At 44.5% G+C, this 16,998-nt stretch overlaps 1 protein-coding gene across 1 annotated transcript in view; it reads left to right on the forward strand.

Moving 5' to 3' along the window:
• Positions 1-835, forward strand: part of Iars1 (isoleucyl-tRNA synthetase 1) — a 47,012-nt gene extending 46,177 nt beyond the window's left edge. Inside the window, exon 34 of the mRNA XM_032884430.1 lies at positions 276-835. Coding sequence (XP_032740321.1) covers positions 276-358 — 83 coding nt within the window. The 3' untranslated portion in view covers positions 359-835. The remainder of the gene's footprint in view (positions 1-275) is intronic.
• The last annotated feature ends 16,163 nt before the right edge of the window (positions 836-16,998 follow it).

The raw sequence follows: 16,998 nt of genomic DNA on the forward strand, positions 1-16,998 counted from the left end.
ACCTATCAGGACATGCCAGGAGTTTAAAGATTCCCCCCTAGGAGCTAGGACTGAGGTCAGAGTGGTCTTAGGCTGGGGCTCAAGATAAGCAGTTAACATTTTTTTAAAAAATATGTTGGGGGTTGGGGATTTAGCTCAGTGGTAGAGCACTTGCCTAGCAAGCGCAAGGCCCTGGGTTCGGTCCCCAGCTCCGAAAAAAAAAAAAGAAAGAAAAAAAAATATGTTTAGTCGCAATATATAGAATATTGACTTTTTGACAATTTTCTGTCTTCTAGAAATTACAGAAGATATCCCAATGAAGACTTTGAATATGAAGACTATATATGTTTCTGTCTTGCCAACGACTGCAGATGGCTAACAGTTAGTTACCAGTATGCCCTCAGTCAGCCTGCCCTCCTGAATCTGCCCATCTCCTTACACACAGACACACACACACACACACACACACACACAGGCTCAGTGACGGTATCTCCCTGGGACTCGTGTCTAATATGCTGCTTTGAACCTGCAATTCAAATGGGGATTGACTGACTTGAGACCTCACATAATGTTCACATTTAACCTTAAACACCTATGCAGTCCTGTGGGGGAGGGTCCTAACGTTACCTCAGCACCACAAAGCTTATTTCTATACTCGAGTTCTTCAGTACAGAAAGCGGAAGTGGTTTAAATGGCATAGTACATATACATACATATATATATGGCCTTGTAAAACTGATTTGTGACCTTGTGAAGAAATGGATATGTTATATATTTCTGCTACCTGGATTTTCCTGGGTAATTTGATGAAATATTTTAAGTTTGATTAAATCAAAGTAAACACTCTCTCAGATACTGTATTGGAAGTAATTATTCTCTCATAGTTTAATGAAACTTGAAAGGCTAAACCACATCTCCATATTAAGACAGTGAATGGAACATCGAATATTACCTCTTTCCAAGATTCTGGGTCCTCAAAGGAGCAGCCGCCAAGACGAAATGAGATGGTTGTACACACCCTTACTGGAGGAGACGTACGTGAAGGGTAATGCGTGCCACCAGGAGCAGGTGTTAGAGACTTCACACTCACACGGTCTGACAGGAGAAAAGGAAGGAGAGTGATCGGGGGAAGCCTGGAGAGCTGTGCGGTGACGCCGGGGTGCAGAGGAGTGTGGATCACAGCAGAAAAAGATGCACTGCCAAGGGAGGAAGCGGGAACAGAGGGCGGCCAGAGCTCAAAGGTTCCACTGTGCAGAGCTGGATCTTCACGTCAGCTCGCCTAGGCCTCACCCGGGGGCTCATTTATAGCGTGGGCTTTTTTGTTTTTGAGTCGTGTTTTAAGGATACTCTGTTACTTACAGTTCATTTAAGTGTATGCAGCATGTGTCTATAAGGAGCATCTCAAGCCTCTGCCCAGGGGTGTTAGTATCATAACGAGCCTCCGGACACCTTAGGACACTGGCGGGATTTAGTTGGCTTCTTGGGGTTTCCAGCCATCTTCTTTGGCAATAGGTTTCTCCTCCTTTTGTAACACTTGTGGGAGGCTTGCCTCGCTCTCCACTCTGCTCTCCTGACTCACAGCTCTAAAAACAATCACAGCAAGCACAGTTATCAGGCAAAGATTTGTTGTTTGTTTTTTATAGCAGAACTCAGTTTGAAGGAGATCTGATTTAGTGTCCCTGCCTTTAACAGTCAGTGTCCGGGAACAGCTTGAGGTTCATGGCCTTGGCACAAATGCCTCAGTTCATGGTACAACCACCTTCAGCCACACTCATCAGATTCCTCAACATGGACCCTTTGGAAATACCGTCTGAATATTGTACGCACAAAGCCATGAAAACACTCAACACAAACCCACAAGCTAGAGAAAATGGGAAACAGCAGCTAAAACATGGGAGAACTGGAAAACAGATGGCTGGGCGACTAAAGTGGTCAGCCCAGGAAAGCTCAATTATAAAAGCAAAGAAAAGCTAAATTTAACAGCTCAGAATCCTCAGCACCTGCTGAGAGGCTCTGGGAGAGACTGGTGAGTGGAGAAAGCTGGAAGGCTTTGCTTTCATGGTTTGTTTGTTTGTTTGTTTGTTTGTTTTTAAGTATTTATTTATTATATATTAAGTACACTATAAATACACTGTAGCTGTCTTCAGATACACACCCGAAGAGGGCGTCAGATCCCATTACAGATGGTTGTGAGCCACCATGTGGTTGCTGGAAATTGAACTCAAGACCTCCGGAAGAGCAATCAGTGCTCTTAACCATTGTGCCATCTCTCCAGCCCTACTTTCATGTTTTTAAACATGGTCTCCCTCTATGGCTGTAGCTAGTTTGGAACTCTAGAGACACAGAAGAGTTTGTGCCCCATTGCCTGCCTTGCAGCTCCCCGTGTCACCAGTTGGTGTTTGGAGGTTTCTCCTCTAGAGAAGGCAACACTGGATGGTGGACATCTGGATGACTTGAGCAGGGTGGTTTGCAAGTTTCGGTGTTCTTTACTAACCACTTGTGTTGTCTGGAGCTAGGATACATTCCTGGCACTGCAATGTGACAGTATACAGAACATTGGCCACCAGGAGCCACCATCTAAGCAACAAGCACAACAACTGACTGCTGGCATGGTTAATCCCAGTCTAGGTCGCCTGGTACTGCATGACCCCCACAACTCCACATTAAAGTCTTTCTGATGTGGTTTCCCACCTACCACAGTTAAGAATACAAATTAGGTCAAGGCCAGCCATAAATCACATTGAGATTATGTAGCATGGCCAGGTCAGCGAACATTCCTAACTAGTACAACGCTTCAAAGGCAAGGACACATAAACTGGAAAGAGAGTAGCTTTATACTGTCCACTACCCCAGAGAACAAAGTCATCGACACCAGAGGTTACCTTTAAAAGTGCCTCACTCTAGGCCAGCAAGGTATGACTGATAAGTTTGATCCCTGGGACCATCATGGTGGGAGAGAAGTTGTGACTATCACATGCACATCGCCACACACCCCCAAAAGGCTTGCTCTGAGAATCCTACAGTTTAGGGTCAAAAGTTCCAAATGCCATTGCACCGAACAGGAAGTGCCAGTAGAGAGAAGCAGCCGAGGACATCGTGTGAGAGTGCAGAGGCAGATTCCTTTAATGCCTGCACTCAGAGACAGACAAGTCTACAAACTCAAGGCCATTAAGAGGTTGTACTATCCCTGGTGAACACAAGACAATCTGGACTCTCTGCCTTAGCTCCTCCCTACATCAAGTAGAACATAGACCAAAGATCACAGAAAGCATGGTCTGTGGTGCCAAAAGCTATTGGACCAAGAAACAGTACCTCAGAAAGCCTTGGCACAGGCACTGCTGAACCAAACCTCTCCTAAACCCAAGGCCCAATGCTGTCTTGACAGGTAAGATCTCAACAGAAGAATCCCAAGGGATGGGACACAAACTTAGTCCATATCATCACAAACTAGCTTTATGGTCTCCCAGAGAAGTGATTTTAAAAAAAAATTACTAAAGTTGGGCCCAGAGAGAGCATTTGCTGCACTTGCAGAGGACCAGAGTTGGGTTCCAAGCATTCTCATTGATTACCTCCAGGGTGATCTCAACACTTGCTGGCCTCCTCTGGTACCCACAGAATACTTGCAAAAACACACGTAACCCTTAGGAAGTTTATCAATTCTGGGTGCCAATGTTTAAAAGGTTTTATATGCACTAAATTGTGTTTGTATGTTACTAAGTGTTCAAAATTAAGTAAATTTTTGTATAAAAATTAGAGATTGTTCAATCCTAATTATTTGGTGTCTCCACTTATCTAATATTGCTTTTCTTGATACTAGATAGCATATCAGTCAGATTTTCAATTTTTTAAAAGGTTAATAGACTTTTCATGCGTATGGGTTCTTTGTATGCCTGTCTGTGCACCACATGTGTGCCTGGTACCCACCGATGCCAGAAGAGAGCATTGGATCCCCTAGGATTGGAGTTAGAGACAGCTAGGAGCCACCATGTGGGTGCTGGGAATCAAACTCAGGTTCAGGTCCTAAGGAAGAGCACCAAGTATTCTTAACCACTGAACAATATCTCTTCAACCCTCAATTTATTTTTGATTGCTAACTAGGTCAATTTGATATATTCTAGGCTGTCAGTTTTCAGGTGAGAATTCATACCACTTGATAAAATTTCATTAATAAACATGTTTAGGGCATTATAAGTAGATTCAATTCAATTCCTAAATGTCATGGTTATATTCTCTCACTTCCACATGTATGTTCACCCACTTGTCTTAAGCTTGTCCTGTGTAAATGGACCACTGGTTCTGTTGTTGCTAAATTGTAAACAGAGTAAGTGCTCCCATGTGTGGGATTTCCACATTCCCTCATAGTGCCACACACCTTTAATCCCAGCATTTGGGAGGCAGAGGCAGGTGAATTCTCCTGTGAGTTTGAGGCCACCCTTCTTAGTGAGTTCCAGGACAGCCAGAACTACAAACCTGTCTTGTGGGAGGGAGGAGGAAGAAAATGCCAGTTTTTTTCCAGGCATCTGAAGATTGTAACCTAGCAGTTTAGATATTCTCACATTCTATAAGGGAATTACTAGACATACCTATTAATATCAGTAGGCTGGAGTTGGTTTTCAGAGGACAACCACATTTCCCCGTGAATGAAAAGAAATTCCACAACCCAGACACTTAGCTCCTTGGAAGTTCTCTAACCAGACAGTAATGGGAGCAACCCCAGAAGGGCCCTTATAAGGGGCCTTACTTCTAACATTGCCAGGCACCTGCTCTGCCCAGCCCTGAATCAATGCCTTTCAACTCACTAGGTACTCCTCAGTCCACCTCAACGGGGTGCCTGAAACTCACTCTTTCAAGAGACACAGAAGACAGCTTTCTGGACAACTTCAGACACAGCAGATGATGACATGAGATAGTCAGCTTCCAATAAAGATACTGCAATCACTTTTCATTTTCACCCCTTGGCCGTGTGTGTGTGTGTGTGTGTGTGTGTCTGTGTGTGTCTGTGTGTGTCTGTGTGTGTCTGTGTGTGTCTGTGCGTGTGCCCGGGTATCTGCACAAATGTGATATCAAACCCAAGATCGACTGCATACAAAACAGACGCTCCAAGCTGGTCACGTGATGCATATCTTTAATCCCAGCATCCAAAAATCACAAGCCGGCAGATCTCTGAGTTCAGTGTCAGTCTACTCTACATAGCAAGCTCCAGCTTAACCAGGGTTACATAGTGAGACTCATCTCAAAGACAAATCTTATAAAAAATGAATAAGGGAAAACTTGCTGATCTGCATCCCTACTCATAACTCCCCACGTGGCAACCACAAGCCACTCTGCATTTTATCTTTTATCTCAGTGACTAGGTGTGGTGTGAACTGCTCTGGTACCTAGTGTGCAAATGCTAAATGGAGATTCAGCTGGACCAGTCCTGATCTCAGCTGCAGCCTCTGCTAGGACAGCATCCTCCATCTGGACCTTACTCTGGCTCTCATCAGGCATCTTACTTTCTGTCCAGGACTTTTTCTCCCTGCACTTGAACCTCCTTAAATCCTCTTGGCGTCTTCTCTCTCCAGGCCTTGCCCTGTTACTGAAGTGACGTTAAACATTCCAGGTGCCGGAGTCATGGTTTAGGCCTGAGCTATTATCTCCTGCATGAGCCTAAGGGCGCTCTCTTTGTTTTTGACACTCGCTCTAATTGGGTGCACAGCCTGGCTCTGACCTTCAGTTCATCTTTATCAGAACTACAGATCGAAAGGAAACCACTGGGAACTATGGGTAGAGATAGTATATGGAGTCACTAATAGTGTCTCTGGCATCAAAAAAGATCCAAGGCTTGAATTACCTGGGAAAGAGGAAGACAAAGTGTAGATCAGGGGTCGGAGTGTTAAGTCTGAAATTGCTGCACAGAGACCACCACTCACATACACAATAGGCAAGAGTTTTTATTTCAAGAAAGCAAGAAGTCTGCATGCGGGGGGGGGGGGTCAGCCACTTAAAAAATGTCAACCCCAGACAAAGGGCCGGAATTTTTTTTTTTTAAATAGGAAACTAGGGGAATTATAGCAAGTGTAAAAACTTTATTGGTGGGTGCTGGGGAAACTGCGTAGGTTGGTTTCTGACTGGCTGCTGTTTCAGTTTCACTATACTTGGTGGGGCCTTGTATAAACTCCAGGGACCAATACAGCTCTTCCCTTTGTCAGAGCCATCAGTGATTGACAGTCCATTCTCAGCAGCTCCTTCTGAAGAGCCCAGTCTGCTTCCCTGGGAAACCAAACTTTTACATTCTCAAGGTTTTTATATTTTTAACAGGACCTCTCAGAAATAGGTGAAATCAAAGGGCCTCGTGGTTAGGGTCAGTGGTTAGTGAACATTTATGAACTTGGCCTCCAGGGATTTAAAAAAATTAAATTTCCCCAATAATGAATTATTTAATAAATAACGGATATTTCAGATGATAAAAACAAGTTGCCTGGGTGTGCTGTGCCAGAAACACTCACACGTTTTTGCTTTTGCACAATGTGAGAAGTTACCGAATAAGGCAATCATATAACTTTGTGTCAAGTTACACCAATTCCACTTGATAGCTGTTGGCATTTCTCTAGGCTCTAAGCAACAGTTACCTGGCAATAGCCAGGGGGGCCTGGCTTGCTAAAACAGGGGCTGTTGGGCCCCTCCTCACACTCTCCGCCCCTTCTCTCTTTCTCTCTCTCTCTCTCTCTCTCTCTCTCTCTCTCTCTCTCTCTCTCTCTCTCTCTCTCTCTTACTCTCTGACCCCTTTCTCCATCTCTCCCCTCCCCCTGCCCCTGTCTCTGTCCATGTGATCCTGGCTGGCCTCCTCTTCTTTTCTCCTCTCCTCTCCTCTCCTCTCCTCCTCTCCTCTCCTCTCCTCTCCTCTCCTCTCCTCTCCTCTCCTCTCCTCTCCCTCTCCCTCTCCTCCTCTCCCTCCCTCCCTCCCTCCCTCCCTCCCTCCCTGCCTTCCTCCCCCAGCCCCTGCCTCTACTCCCTTCTCAATCCCCTTTCCCATGACCTAAATAAACTAGGGACGCCTCAGCATGGGTCCTCCTAGGTATCCTTCCCACCTCACCATACTGCACTCTATGGTCTTTTTAAAGACACAACAGTTGTCAAACACAAGTTGTTTTATTCTGACTTTGATTATTAATGTGATTACACATTACACATCACATACTAATCACACACACACACACACGCACACATACGCACACGTACACGCACACAAACACACTCATTAAGAAATAACTCCAGGGGTTGGGGATTTGGCTAAGTGGTAGAGCGCTTGCCTAGGAAGCGCAAGGCCCTGGGTTCGGTCCCCAGCTCCGAAAAAAAGAATTAAAAAAAAAAAAAAAGAAATAACTCCAAAAGGTTAAAGAGGCCCAGAGTTCAAGCAGCTTCAAGAAGCCTCACTGGAGGCAGAGGTAGAGACAAGAAACAGACACAGGGAGCCATTGCCGGTGGTCGGACATTAGTGAGCCCAGGAGAACTACTAAAGGCTGCAGAGCTACTTTGGCGCCCTCGACATTTTTAAATTTTTTATTTATTATTACACTCCGGATTTTATTCCCCTTCCTGGTCCACTCCAACGGTTCCACATCCCATACCTCCTCCCCTCCCTGCCTCCTGTCTCCACGAGGATGTCCCCACCCCACCCACCCCACCAGACCTCTAAACTCCCTGGGGCCTCCAGTCTCTTGAGAGTTAGGTGCATCTTCTCTGACTGAACCCAGATCCAGCAGTCTTCTGCTGTATATGTTGGAGGCCTCATCTCAGCTGGTGTATGCTGCCTTGATTGGTGATCCAGAGTCTAAGAGATCTCGGGGTATCCAGGTTAATTGAGACTGCTGGTCCTCCTACAGGGTTGCCCTCCTCCTCAGCTTCCTCCAGCTTTTCCCTAATTCAACCAGAGGGGTCAGCAGCTTCTGTTCATTGGTTGGGTGCACATATCTGCATCTGACTCTTTCAGCTGCTTGTTGGGCCTTTTGGAGGGCAGTCATGATAGGTCCCTTTTTGTGAGCACTCCATAGCCTCAGTAATGGTATCAGGTCTTGGGGCCTCCCCCCCACCCCATCCCCTTTTCCTCCTCTATCCTTCCTCCCGCTTTGATTTTTCTTTAAGATTTATTCCTTCACCTGTTTGATTGTGTTTCCCTGTAATTCTTTCAGGGATTTTTGTGTTTCCTCTCTAAGGGCTTCTACTTATTTACTTGTGTTTTCCTGCATTTCTCTAAGGGAGTTCTTTATGTCTTTCTTAAAGTCCTCCATCATCATGATCAAATGTGATTTTAAATGTAGATCTTACTTTTCTGGTGTGTTTGGATATTCACTGTTCACTTTGGTGGGAGAATTGGGCTCTGATGATGCCATATAGTCTTGGTTTCTGTTTTGATATGTAAATAAGAAATACCCAATTTAATAAAGATGGGGAAAAAGATTTATTTACGTATTATGTTTACAGCATTCTGCCTGCATGTATGCCTGCAGGCCAGAAGAGGACACTAGATCTCATTATAGTGCAAGGGTCTGAAATTTGCTGAAGAAGACCCCAGACTGAGATATTATACAAAGATAGAGCGTTTATTCTGCAGAAACAACTAGCATGCTAGGGTCACCATCATTTCAGAATGGTGACCAGACAAAGACATTTGAGGCCCTTTTATAACAGAACTGCTTGATTGCTGAGATAGTATCAGACTTCTAAAACCTAGGGCACATTCCAAGGGGTTACAGAAGCCATTAACTGAAGGTCATAAAGAAAATACACACCACAGGACCACAGGTATAAAAACAGGAGATAAGATATTGACTGGGTTTATCTATACAAAACTTCAAGGACAGCTTAGTTACCGTCTTTAACTTCCCATGAATCTGTAAGCTAGCAACAAAAGATGAATGTTTAACCAGATAATTGCTCCTAGTGGATATGCATGTAGACATTCTCCATTATAAACCTCTTATTCAATTTGTGAACTGAATTTCTGTGCAAACTCATAGTGATCATTTTACCTCTGAGCACACACTCTGAAAGTTGTACAAGTGCTGAGAAAAAAGTGCAGAGACAGGCCTCCCTGCCTTTCTCTTCCTGAGACTTGGAGAAGAGCAATTCCTTACTGAGAGATAGAACAAAGGCTACTTTACCTAGCCTCCCGCTGTTTTATTATGAGGTGCTAAACCAGAAATAGGAGCTTCTCACCTCCGAGCAACCCAGACAGAAGCAAAGTACCTTACACTTAGGATGGATAGCCTATAGCCTAGTTTCTGAGTGGAGACAAATTGGAATAAAAAGGACTCTTCAACAGATGGTTATGAATTGCCTGGTGGTCACTGAGAACTGAACTCAGGACCTTCAGAAGAGCTGACAGTGTTCTTAACCTCTAAGCCATCTCTCCAGCCCTCCAAATTTGTTCTTACCTTCGGCTGGAAAGCATTTCCCACCAGTTGGTCTTCGGTATTGATCTTCAGATATTGTCCATTTTCTTTTAAATTGGCACCTGTAAGTCAAGCAACTCTTTGACATTCAACAAAGAATTCATAAAGCAATGCCCTTGTGGCCATGGACCTAACAGATCCAAGCTGCTTGAGGGGAAAACGTAACCTGCTTATTGCAATATGACTCATTTTGTGGGCCTAGACTCCTAAAGGATCCCCAGTTGCAGGTCAACTGGCCCTCTAAGAATTCTTAGCTGTTCAAACTGCTTGACCCTGTGGCCTTCAATATTGGTTGCCTCTTAGATTTCTGGGAACAGGAGAGGATATTAAAAACAACGCCTGCTGAGGCTGAGAGAGGGGGAGGCCGAGAGGGCAGCTGGTAGAGTGAGAGGAGAACATGGTGGAGAAAGGTTGGAAGAAATGGTTGAAGAGACTGGGCTGGAAACCGGGAAGGGGGCTGGAAGGGAGTCAAGAACACTGGTTATTGTTGTAAAACATTATCCATTTTATTAGTGGGCCTAACTTGGCAAGGCAGAATAGGGAGGTTTAATTTCAAATGCCCTAGAGCAAAAGGCAGGAAAAGGAGCAATGGATACTTTGTTTCAAAAACCCATGCGGTGTTTGCTGAGGCTGTGGTGTGTTTTCAGCAGGTTCTTCTTTTTCTTGCTTTTCCTCATTTTAGGTTATTTTGTTTAAGAAAAGATTGAAATATTAGCTGAGCATCTGGGAAAAAATACAGGTGGAAAAATGGAAACTTGGGATAACAACAACAACAACAACAACAACAACAATAATAATAATAATAATAATAATAATAAATAAATAAATAGAGAACATGGAAAAATAAGAGGGTTCCTTCCTCCTTCTTCTTTCTGAAAAAGTAACAGAGTTGGCTGTGCAGCTAGAGAAATTGAGAGTAGAGGCAGACAAATTTTTTTTTAAAGATTTATTTATTATATATAAGTACACTGTTGCTGTCTTCAGACACACCAGAAGAGGGCATCAGATCCCATTACAGATGGTTGTGAGCCACCATGTGGTTGCTAGGATTTGAACTCAGGTCCTCTGGAAGAGCAGTCAGTGCTCTTAACCACTGAGCCATCTCTCCAGCCCACAAATTTTTGAAAAAATTGTCAAACACAGAAAAGGGAGAATAAGTAGTTTAATTCACAGAGACTTAAGCAGAGTGAGAATTTCCCCCAGGTAGAAAGAGGGCAAGGAACTGTGTCAAAAGGCAGTCAAGTAGAAGAAAAGGAAAAGCAGGAGAGTTAGACAAGACAGCTGCTTTCAGGAGACAGGATGCTAATTAAGACCTTGACATTTGAAAATGCAAATACAGAATGCTGGAAGGTTGTTTGGCCATTAAAGGGCAAGGGTAGCACCTGTGGAACAGTGGGTCCGGGAGAGGATGGATACAGGTTCTAGTGTGTATAATGCCACCACACTAATTGGGCATAGTGCTTTAACTGACCTCTGGCATCCAAACATGTGCACAGGCAAACACCCCACAGGTGTGCACACATGCATAACTATACACATAATGTTAAAAATTTTTAAATATATTATTTTTAAATTTGGGTTTATTTTATTTATTTTTATTTGTGTGTGTGTGTGTGTGTGTATGCATGTCTGTATGCTTCATATGTAACTAGAGTACTACATATGTAGGCATATGTACTTCATATGTAAGGCATAGAGTACTACATATGTAGGCAATTGTGAGCTACCTGGTGTGAGTGCTGGGAATTGAACTTGGGTCTTCTGCCAGAGCAAGTACTCTTGATTCAAGGGGCCAGCTCTCTACCTGTAATGTAGTAATGAATTACTACATTAATTCACTGGGGGGGAGCATGGGTGCATGCAGGCCAGGTACATGTGTGCAGGTACGAGGACAGCTTACAGGAGTTGGTTTTTCCTTCTGCCACATGGGTCCTTGGGTTCAGATTAGCATCATTAGGCTTCATGCAATCACTATCACCCTCGGAGCCAGCATCATTGCAGTAAGCTGCATCACGTTTCTATTGCATTAGGCTGCCGAGCCATCGGTGCACACTTCTCCAGGAAACAAAAATTCAAAAGAAACAAAAAACCAGAAAAGCAAAATCAAGAGAGTTTGCATGTGGGACACCCAAACCTTTCTAACCAGGAGAGAAGTGATTGTCAGAAGCTTGGCTGTCCAAAAGAACCATATAGCACACAAATAAAAGGGACCTGTGTTATTAAGACCTGTAGTAGTCTCTGCCCCAATCTCTGCCCAGGTTTACCAGTATAGAGAGACAACATACTAGTACTCCTCCATGTCCACAGAAAAGCAGCAGCCTCATTACCCAAATCAGCCCAAACTTATGGAAGGTCCTGGAAAACTGCTTTCTTATTCAGACATATGCTGCAATCAGTTCTGAGGAAGAGCAGAGCTGTCGAAAGAACCAGAACACTTCTGATTATCTGAAAATTATTCCCTAAGGCCAACATAAGAACCCCCTAAGCACCCAGCTGGAACCCCTAAAACCGTGGCTGTTGATATCCCATCACTGAGTGCCAGAGCTCACACTTTCTGGCACCTGGGCCAGAAGGAAGGTTACCTGCTCCTCACAGGGTTAATGGAGGCAGTGAGAGGGAGCAAAAGCTCAAGGAGTTCTGGGTCAGATGGCCTGAGATTCTTTTGCAGGGAGGAGTGTCTGGGAAGGAAAGGTTATTGGCTGAGCCTCCAGACCTTTAGGTACCTCATTATAATGAAGATGTGTCTTGAGGGCGTTTGTTGCCTTGAGTGACTGATGGTCACAAATCTATAGAAGACTGTGGCTGCCTTTCACGGTCCCGCAGTGCGTGATAGCCAAGGATACTAAGACTGCTCAGGCTCCATTTGCCCCCAGAACACTGGCAGCCTCCGTTGTCTCCCGAGGAATCCAGATGTGCAAATGTGGTATCCAGTACTTAGCTGAGAACTTGACAAAGTGACAGGGGGTGGAAAGGAAAGTTAGTAGACAGGCAAAGAGTAGGCAGGCAAAGACGGAGAGCAAAGAGCATTCAGCGATGGATGGGATTCATTTCTCTCCTCATTCAAGGAAACTAGTTCTGAAAAGAAAAGAGAAAATTGCCTTCAAGGAAACTGGAATGCTGACAAACATGGGGGTGGGGTGGGGAATTTTGTATCAAAAATTTCACGGGCTAATGGTATCACAGAGTGTCAGAGCAATTGCAAGGAGACATTTAGTGTGTCATTCACTAAGAAACAGTCCAAGGAAATTAAGGAGGCTTCTTTTCAGCACCTGAGAAATGTGAGTGCCTAAGAACTCCCCGAGATAAAAGCCCAGTCAAGGGTCTAAAACCAACTCACACACTAAAGAGACACTCCAGGGATATCACAGTAGTTACTGTTCTCTCACTGGGGTAAAACGCCATGACCAAAAGCCACTTATGAAAAAGGAAATTTACAGTGCCAAGAGAATTGTAGCAGGGAGCTATTGCAAGACCTGGATCTTGGCATGGAGATCTTGAGGCCAAGAGGCTATGATATCCAGGAGCCTAAGGCAAGGAGAGTTCAAGGTCATTTGGGACAAAACAAGCCCCAGATTCAGGCGTGGTGGTACACACCTTTAATCTGGGCCACACCTTCTGTTGCAGACATACATAAAGGACATTGGAAGAAGGGTATCTCTCTTTTCCTCTCCTGCCTGCCTTGTGGGACTGAGCCACTGCTAGATTGTTGGACTTCCATTGTTGGAGAGCTGGACTACAGACTGTAAGTCGTCAAACAATTCCCTTACTATATAGAGACTACCCATAAGTCCTGTGACTCTAGAGACCCTGACTAATACAAGGACTGTAGACTAATGACAGATGTGTTCCCTTTTCCTTGCACAAAGGGACACAGTTCTGCTACCAACCCTTCCCTTGCTGTGTCTTAGATGCCAAATGAGTCTACTGGACCTCTGAAAACCCAGTGCACAACTGAGGAGTGGGACAGTCCTGGATGACATAAGCAGAAAGAAACGCAGGTTTCTTGGTGTACTTCTGAGTCCTGATCTGCACTAGCAGCTCCCAACACAGGGGAACTCTTTGTAACTAAAGTGAGGGGACTCTGAAGCATTCTCTAAAGAGAGACAAAAGGACCAACTGGTGTCCCTACAGGGTCACACATCTCCTCAGCATGCAACAATGAGGTCACAAAAACTGTTCTGAAGAATTAAATGATGGCGCAGGGGTTAAGAGCACTGACTGCTCTTCCAGAAGTCCTGAGTTTAATTCCCAGCAACGGCAGGCATGGTGGCTCACAACCATCTGTAATGAGATCTGATGCCCTCTTCTGGTGTGTCTGAAGATAGTGACAGTGTACTCAAATACACAAAATAGATAAATAAATCTTTAAAAAAAGAAAGAAAATTAAATGCAGGCACTCAAAAATAACATTTTAAAATGTATTTCCTAAAATCCTTTGTGGGAGAGACACTTTTTTTTATTGTAAAAGAAATGTTATTACAAGCAAACTTAAATTATATGTTTTTTAGTATTTACTCATTTTTATTTCATGTGTGTATATGATTTTCTTTTTTTTTTTATCTTTATTAACTTGGGTATTTACATTTCTTTCTTTTTTTTTTTTTTTTTTCGGAGCTGGGGACCGAACCCAGGGCCTTGCGCTTCCTAGGCAAGCGCTCTACCCCTGAGCTAAATCCCCAACCCGGGTATTTACATTTATTGATTATTCCCCTTCGGTTTCGGACCAACATCCTCTAACCCCTCCCCCTCCTCTTCTCTATCGGTGTTCCCCTCCCCACCCTCCTCCCATTACCGCCCTCCCCCCAACAATCACGTGCACTTGGGGTTCAGTCTTGGCAGGACCAAGGGCTTCCCCTTCCACTGGTGCTCTTACTAGGCTATTCATTGCTACCTATGAGGTTGGAGCCCAGGGTCAGTCCATGTATAGTCTTTAGGTAGTGGCTTAGTCCCTGGAAGCTCTGGTTGCTTGGCATTGTTGTTCATATGGGGTCTCAAGCCCCTTCAAGCTCTTTCAGTCCTTTCTAAGATTCCGTTCTCAGTTCGGTGGTTTAATGATGTCATTCGCCTATGTATTTTCTATATTCTGGCTGTGTCTCTCATGACAGATCTACATCTGATTCCTGTCAGCCTGCACTTCTTTGCTTCATCAATTTGTCTAGCTTGGTGACTGTATATGTATGGGCCACATGTGGGGGGCAGGCTCTGAATGGGTGTTCCTTCTGCCTCTGTTCTACACTTTGCCTCCCTATTCCCTCCCAAGGGTATTCTTGTTCCCCTTTTAAAGAAGGAGTTAAGCGTTCGCATTTTGGTCATCCTTCTTGAGTTTCATGTGTTCTGTGCATCTAGGGTAATTCAACCATTTGGGCTAATATCCACTTATCAATGAGTGCATACCATGTTTGTTTTTCTGTGATTGTGTTACTTCACTCAGGATGATATTTTCCAGTTCCATCCATTTGAGAAGGCACATTTTAATTAGAAAAACACCCCCCTCCACCGCCTGTCCCCCAATGATCCTTGTTTCCATGTATACAGTCAAACTAAATACCAGGTGGCGATCTGAGTAAGACAGTAGGAGGTACATATATGCCCGAGTTTTGTCCCTTCCTTTCCAGAGCAACTGTTAGAATAGCTTGGGGGAAAAAATCCATTGTGGCAGTTAAGGATAAAAGGAAACACAACTGGGAGGAAACGAAGTTACACAACAAAAAAGGCAGTGCTGAAATCTCTTATCAAGGCCATCAGTGGAAAAGTATGCCTATAAGCCAGGTACTGTGGAGGGAGAGGTTGACCCAGGAGGATTGTCATAATCCAAGAGTATGTGACCTTGTGTCACCACAAAACAAAGCTGAAACTCTGCCTATATCCTGGGAGAGGTGAGAGACGTTTCTGTGTCTAGGAAGGAAGTGTAGCTAGACACTGTGTGTCTAATCGATATTCTATTGCTGTCAAGAGACACCGCGACCACCAAGAGAACGTTTAATTGTGGCTGGCTTACAAAGGTTTAGTCTATTATCATAGCAGGAAGCTTGGCAGCACGTAGGCGTGGGGCCTGAGAGGTGTGTGAGAATTCTACATCTGGAGCCACGGGCAGCAGGCAGAGAGAGACACTAGGGCCTGGCTTCACCATTTGAAACCCCAAGTGACACACTTCCTCCAACAAAAGCCACAACTACCCCACTAAGGATTTACCTCTTAATAGTGCCAATGACCAAGCATTCATAAATATGGATGTGGGGGAGGGGGTAGGGGTGGGGGAGGGGTTCCTGTGAAATAACATTTAGACAAAACTAATTAAAAAAACAAAAGAATAAAACCAAAATCGAAGGTGTGGCCTTGTTGGAGGAAGCGTGTCACCTAGGGGTGGACTTTGGGGTTTCGAATGCTCAGGCAGGCCCGCTGTCTCTCTTCCTGCTGCCTGTGGATCCAGATGTAGAACTCTCAGCTACCTCTCAGGCCCCATGAAGGGCTGGAAGTAATATTGAGGAAATCTAGGACATGCAACAGATAATTTTGGGACTTGTTCAATTAACAATATTTTCAAAATGAACACGAGATACCCGGAAAGGAGTAATTTTGAGAAACAGAAATTTCAAAATAAAAGTAACTAATCATATACTCCATGACTTTCATCTTTTAGGATATTGTATGCCAAAATAAAGTAATGTATGCCAAAATTTTTTGTTATGCAAATTTAGAATTCATTAAGAAAATTTTTTAACATAGATTGGGCATAGACATTAAGGAAGAGAAAAGGGCTCTTGCCGAAAGGACAGTGCACACTCCGGCTCCTTAAGGGGCAAACACTTCTCCTTGTGCGTCAATTCCTCGATGACAGGGGTTTTTGATCCCCGGACCCGGCAGCTAACAAGTCAATAGTTGACCCAGCAAGTCTATAGTTTTTTGGTTTTTTTTTTTTTGGTTCTTTTTTTCAGAGCTGGGGACCGAACCCAGGGCCTTGCGCTTCCTAGGCAAGCGCTCTACCACTGAGCTAAATCCCTAACCCCAAGTCTACAGTTTCTTGACATTCACATCCCTCAAGGCAAACCCAAACTCCGAAGACCTTCAGAAAATCAGGCTATTTCTTATACGTGAAATGGTGTTGGGAGGGGAAGAAGTGTTGCAATGAGCTCTCCTATGGCCAGAAGGCAGTAGGGTGGAGGAGGCGGCATGAGTAGGCACAATCCCCAAAGCATCCTATGGAATGTGCGAAGGGTCCTCTCCACACCAGCATCCACAGGCTTTCGAGCCTAGATTGAGAGCAAATACTCTCTCAGCACCTACTAGGCACAGGTCACATGACTTCAACCTGACCAATGAGGAGAGCCCACTCGACCTGGCTCATCTGATTGGCTAAACTCTAGGCATGTGACCAATTGGACTTCTCAGGCGGCACAGTTGGAAGTGGGCGAGGGTTACTGAGGCAGTTGGTGTCTGATTTGTTATGTCGCAGGCGGAACTTTCTTTACAGAGACGCTAGCGGCAGAGGTGGCGCCGAGGTGCATGTGCACTGAGCACGAAGTCAGGAGAGTCGCTCCCCGGTTTACTCATCCAGCACCTAGGTATTGTGTTGTCTGCTGCCGTC

Source organism: Rattus rattus, chromosome 14 (assembly GCF_011064425.1).
Source record: "Rattus rattus isolate New Zealand chromosome 14, Rrattus_CSIRO_v1, whole genome shotgun sequence".
NCBI lineage: Eukaryota > Metazoa > Chordata > Mammalia > Rodentia > Muridae > Rattus > Rattus rattus.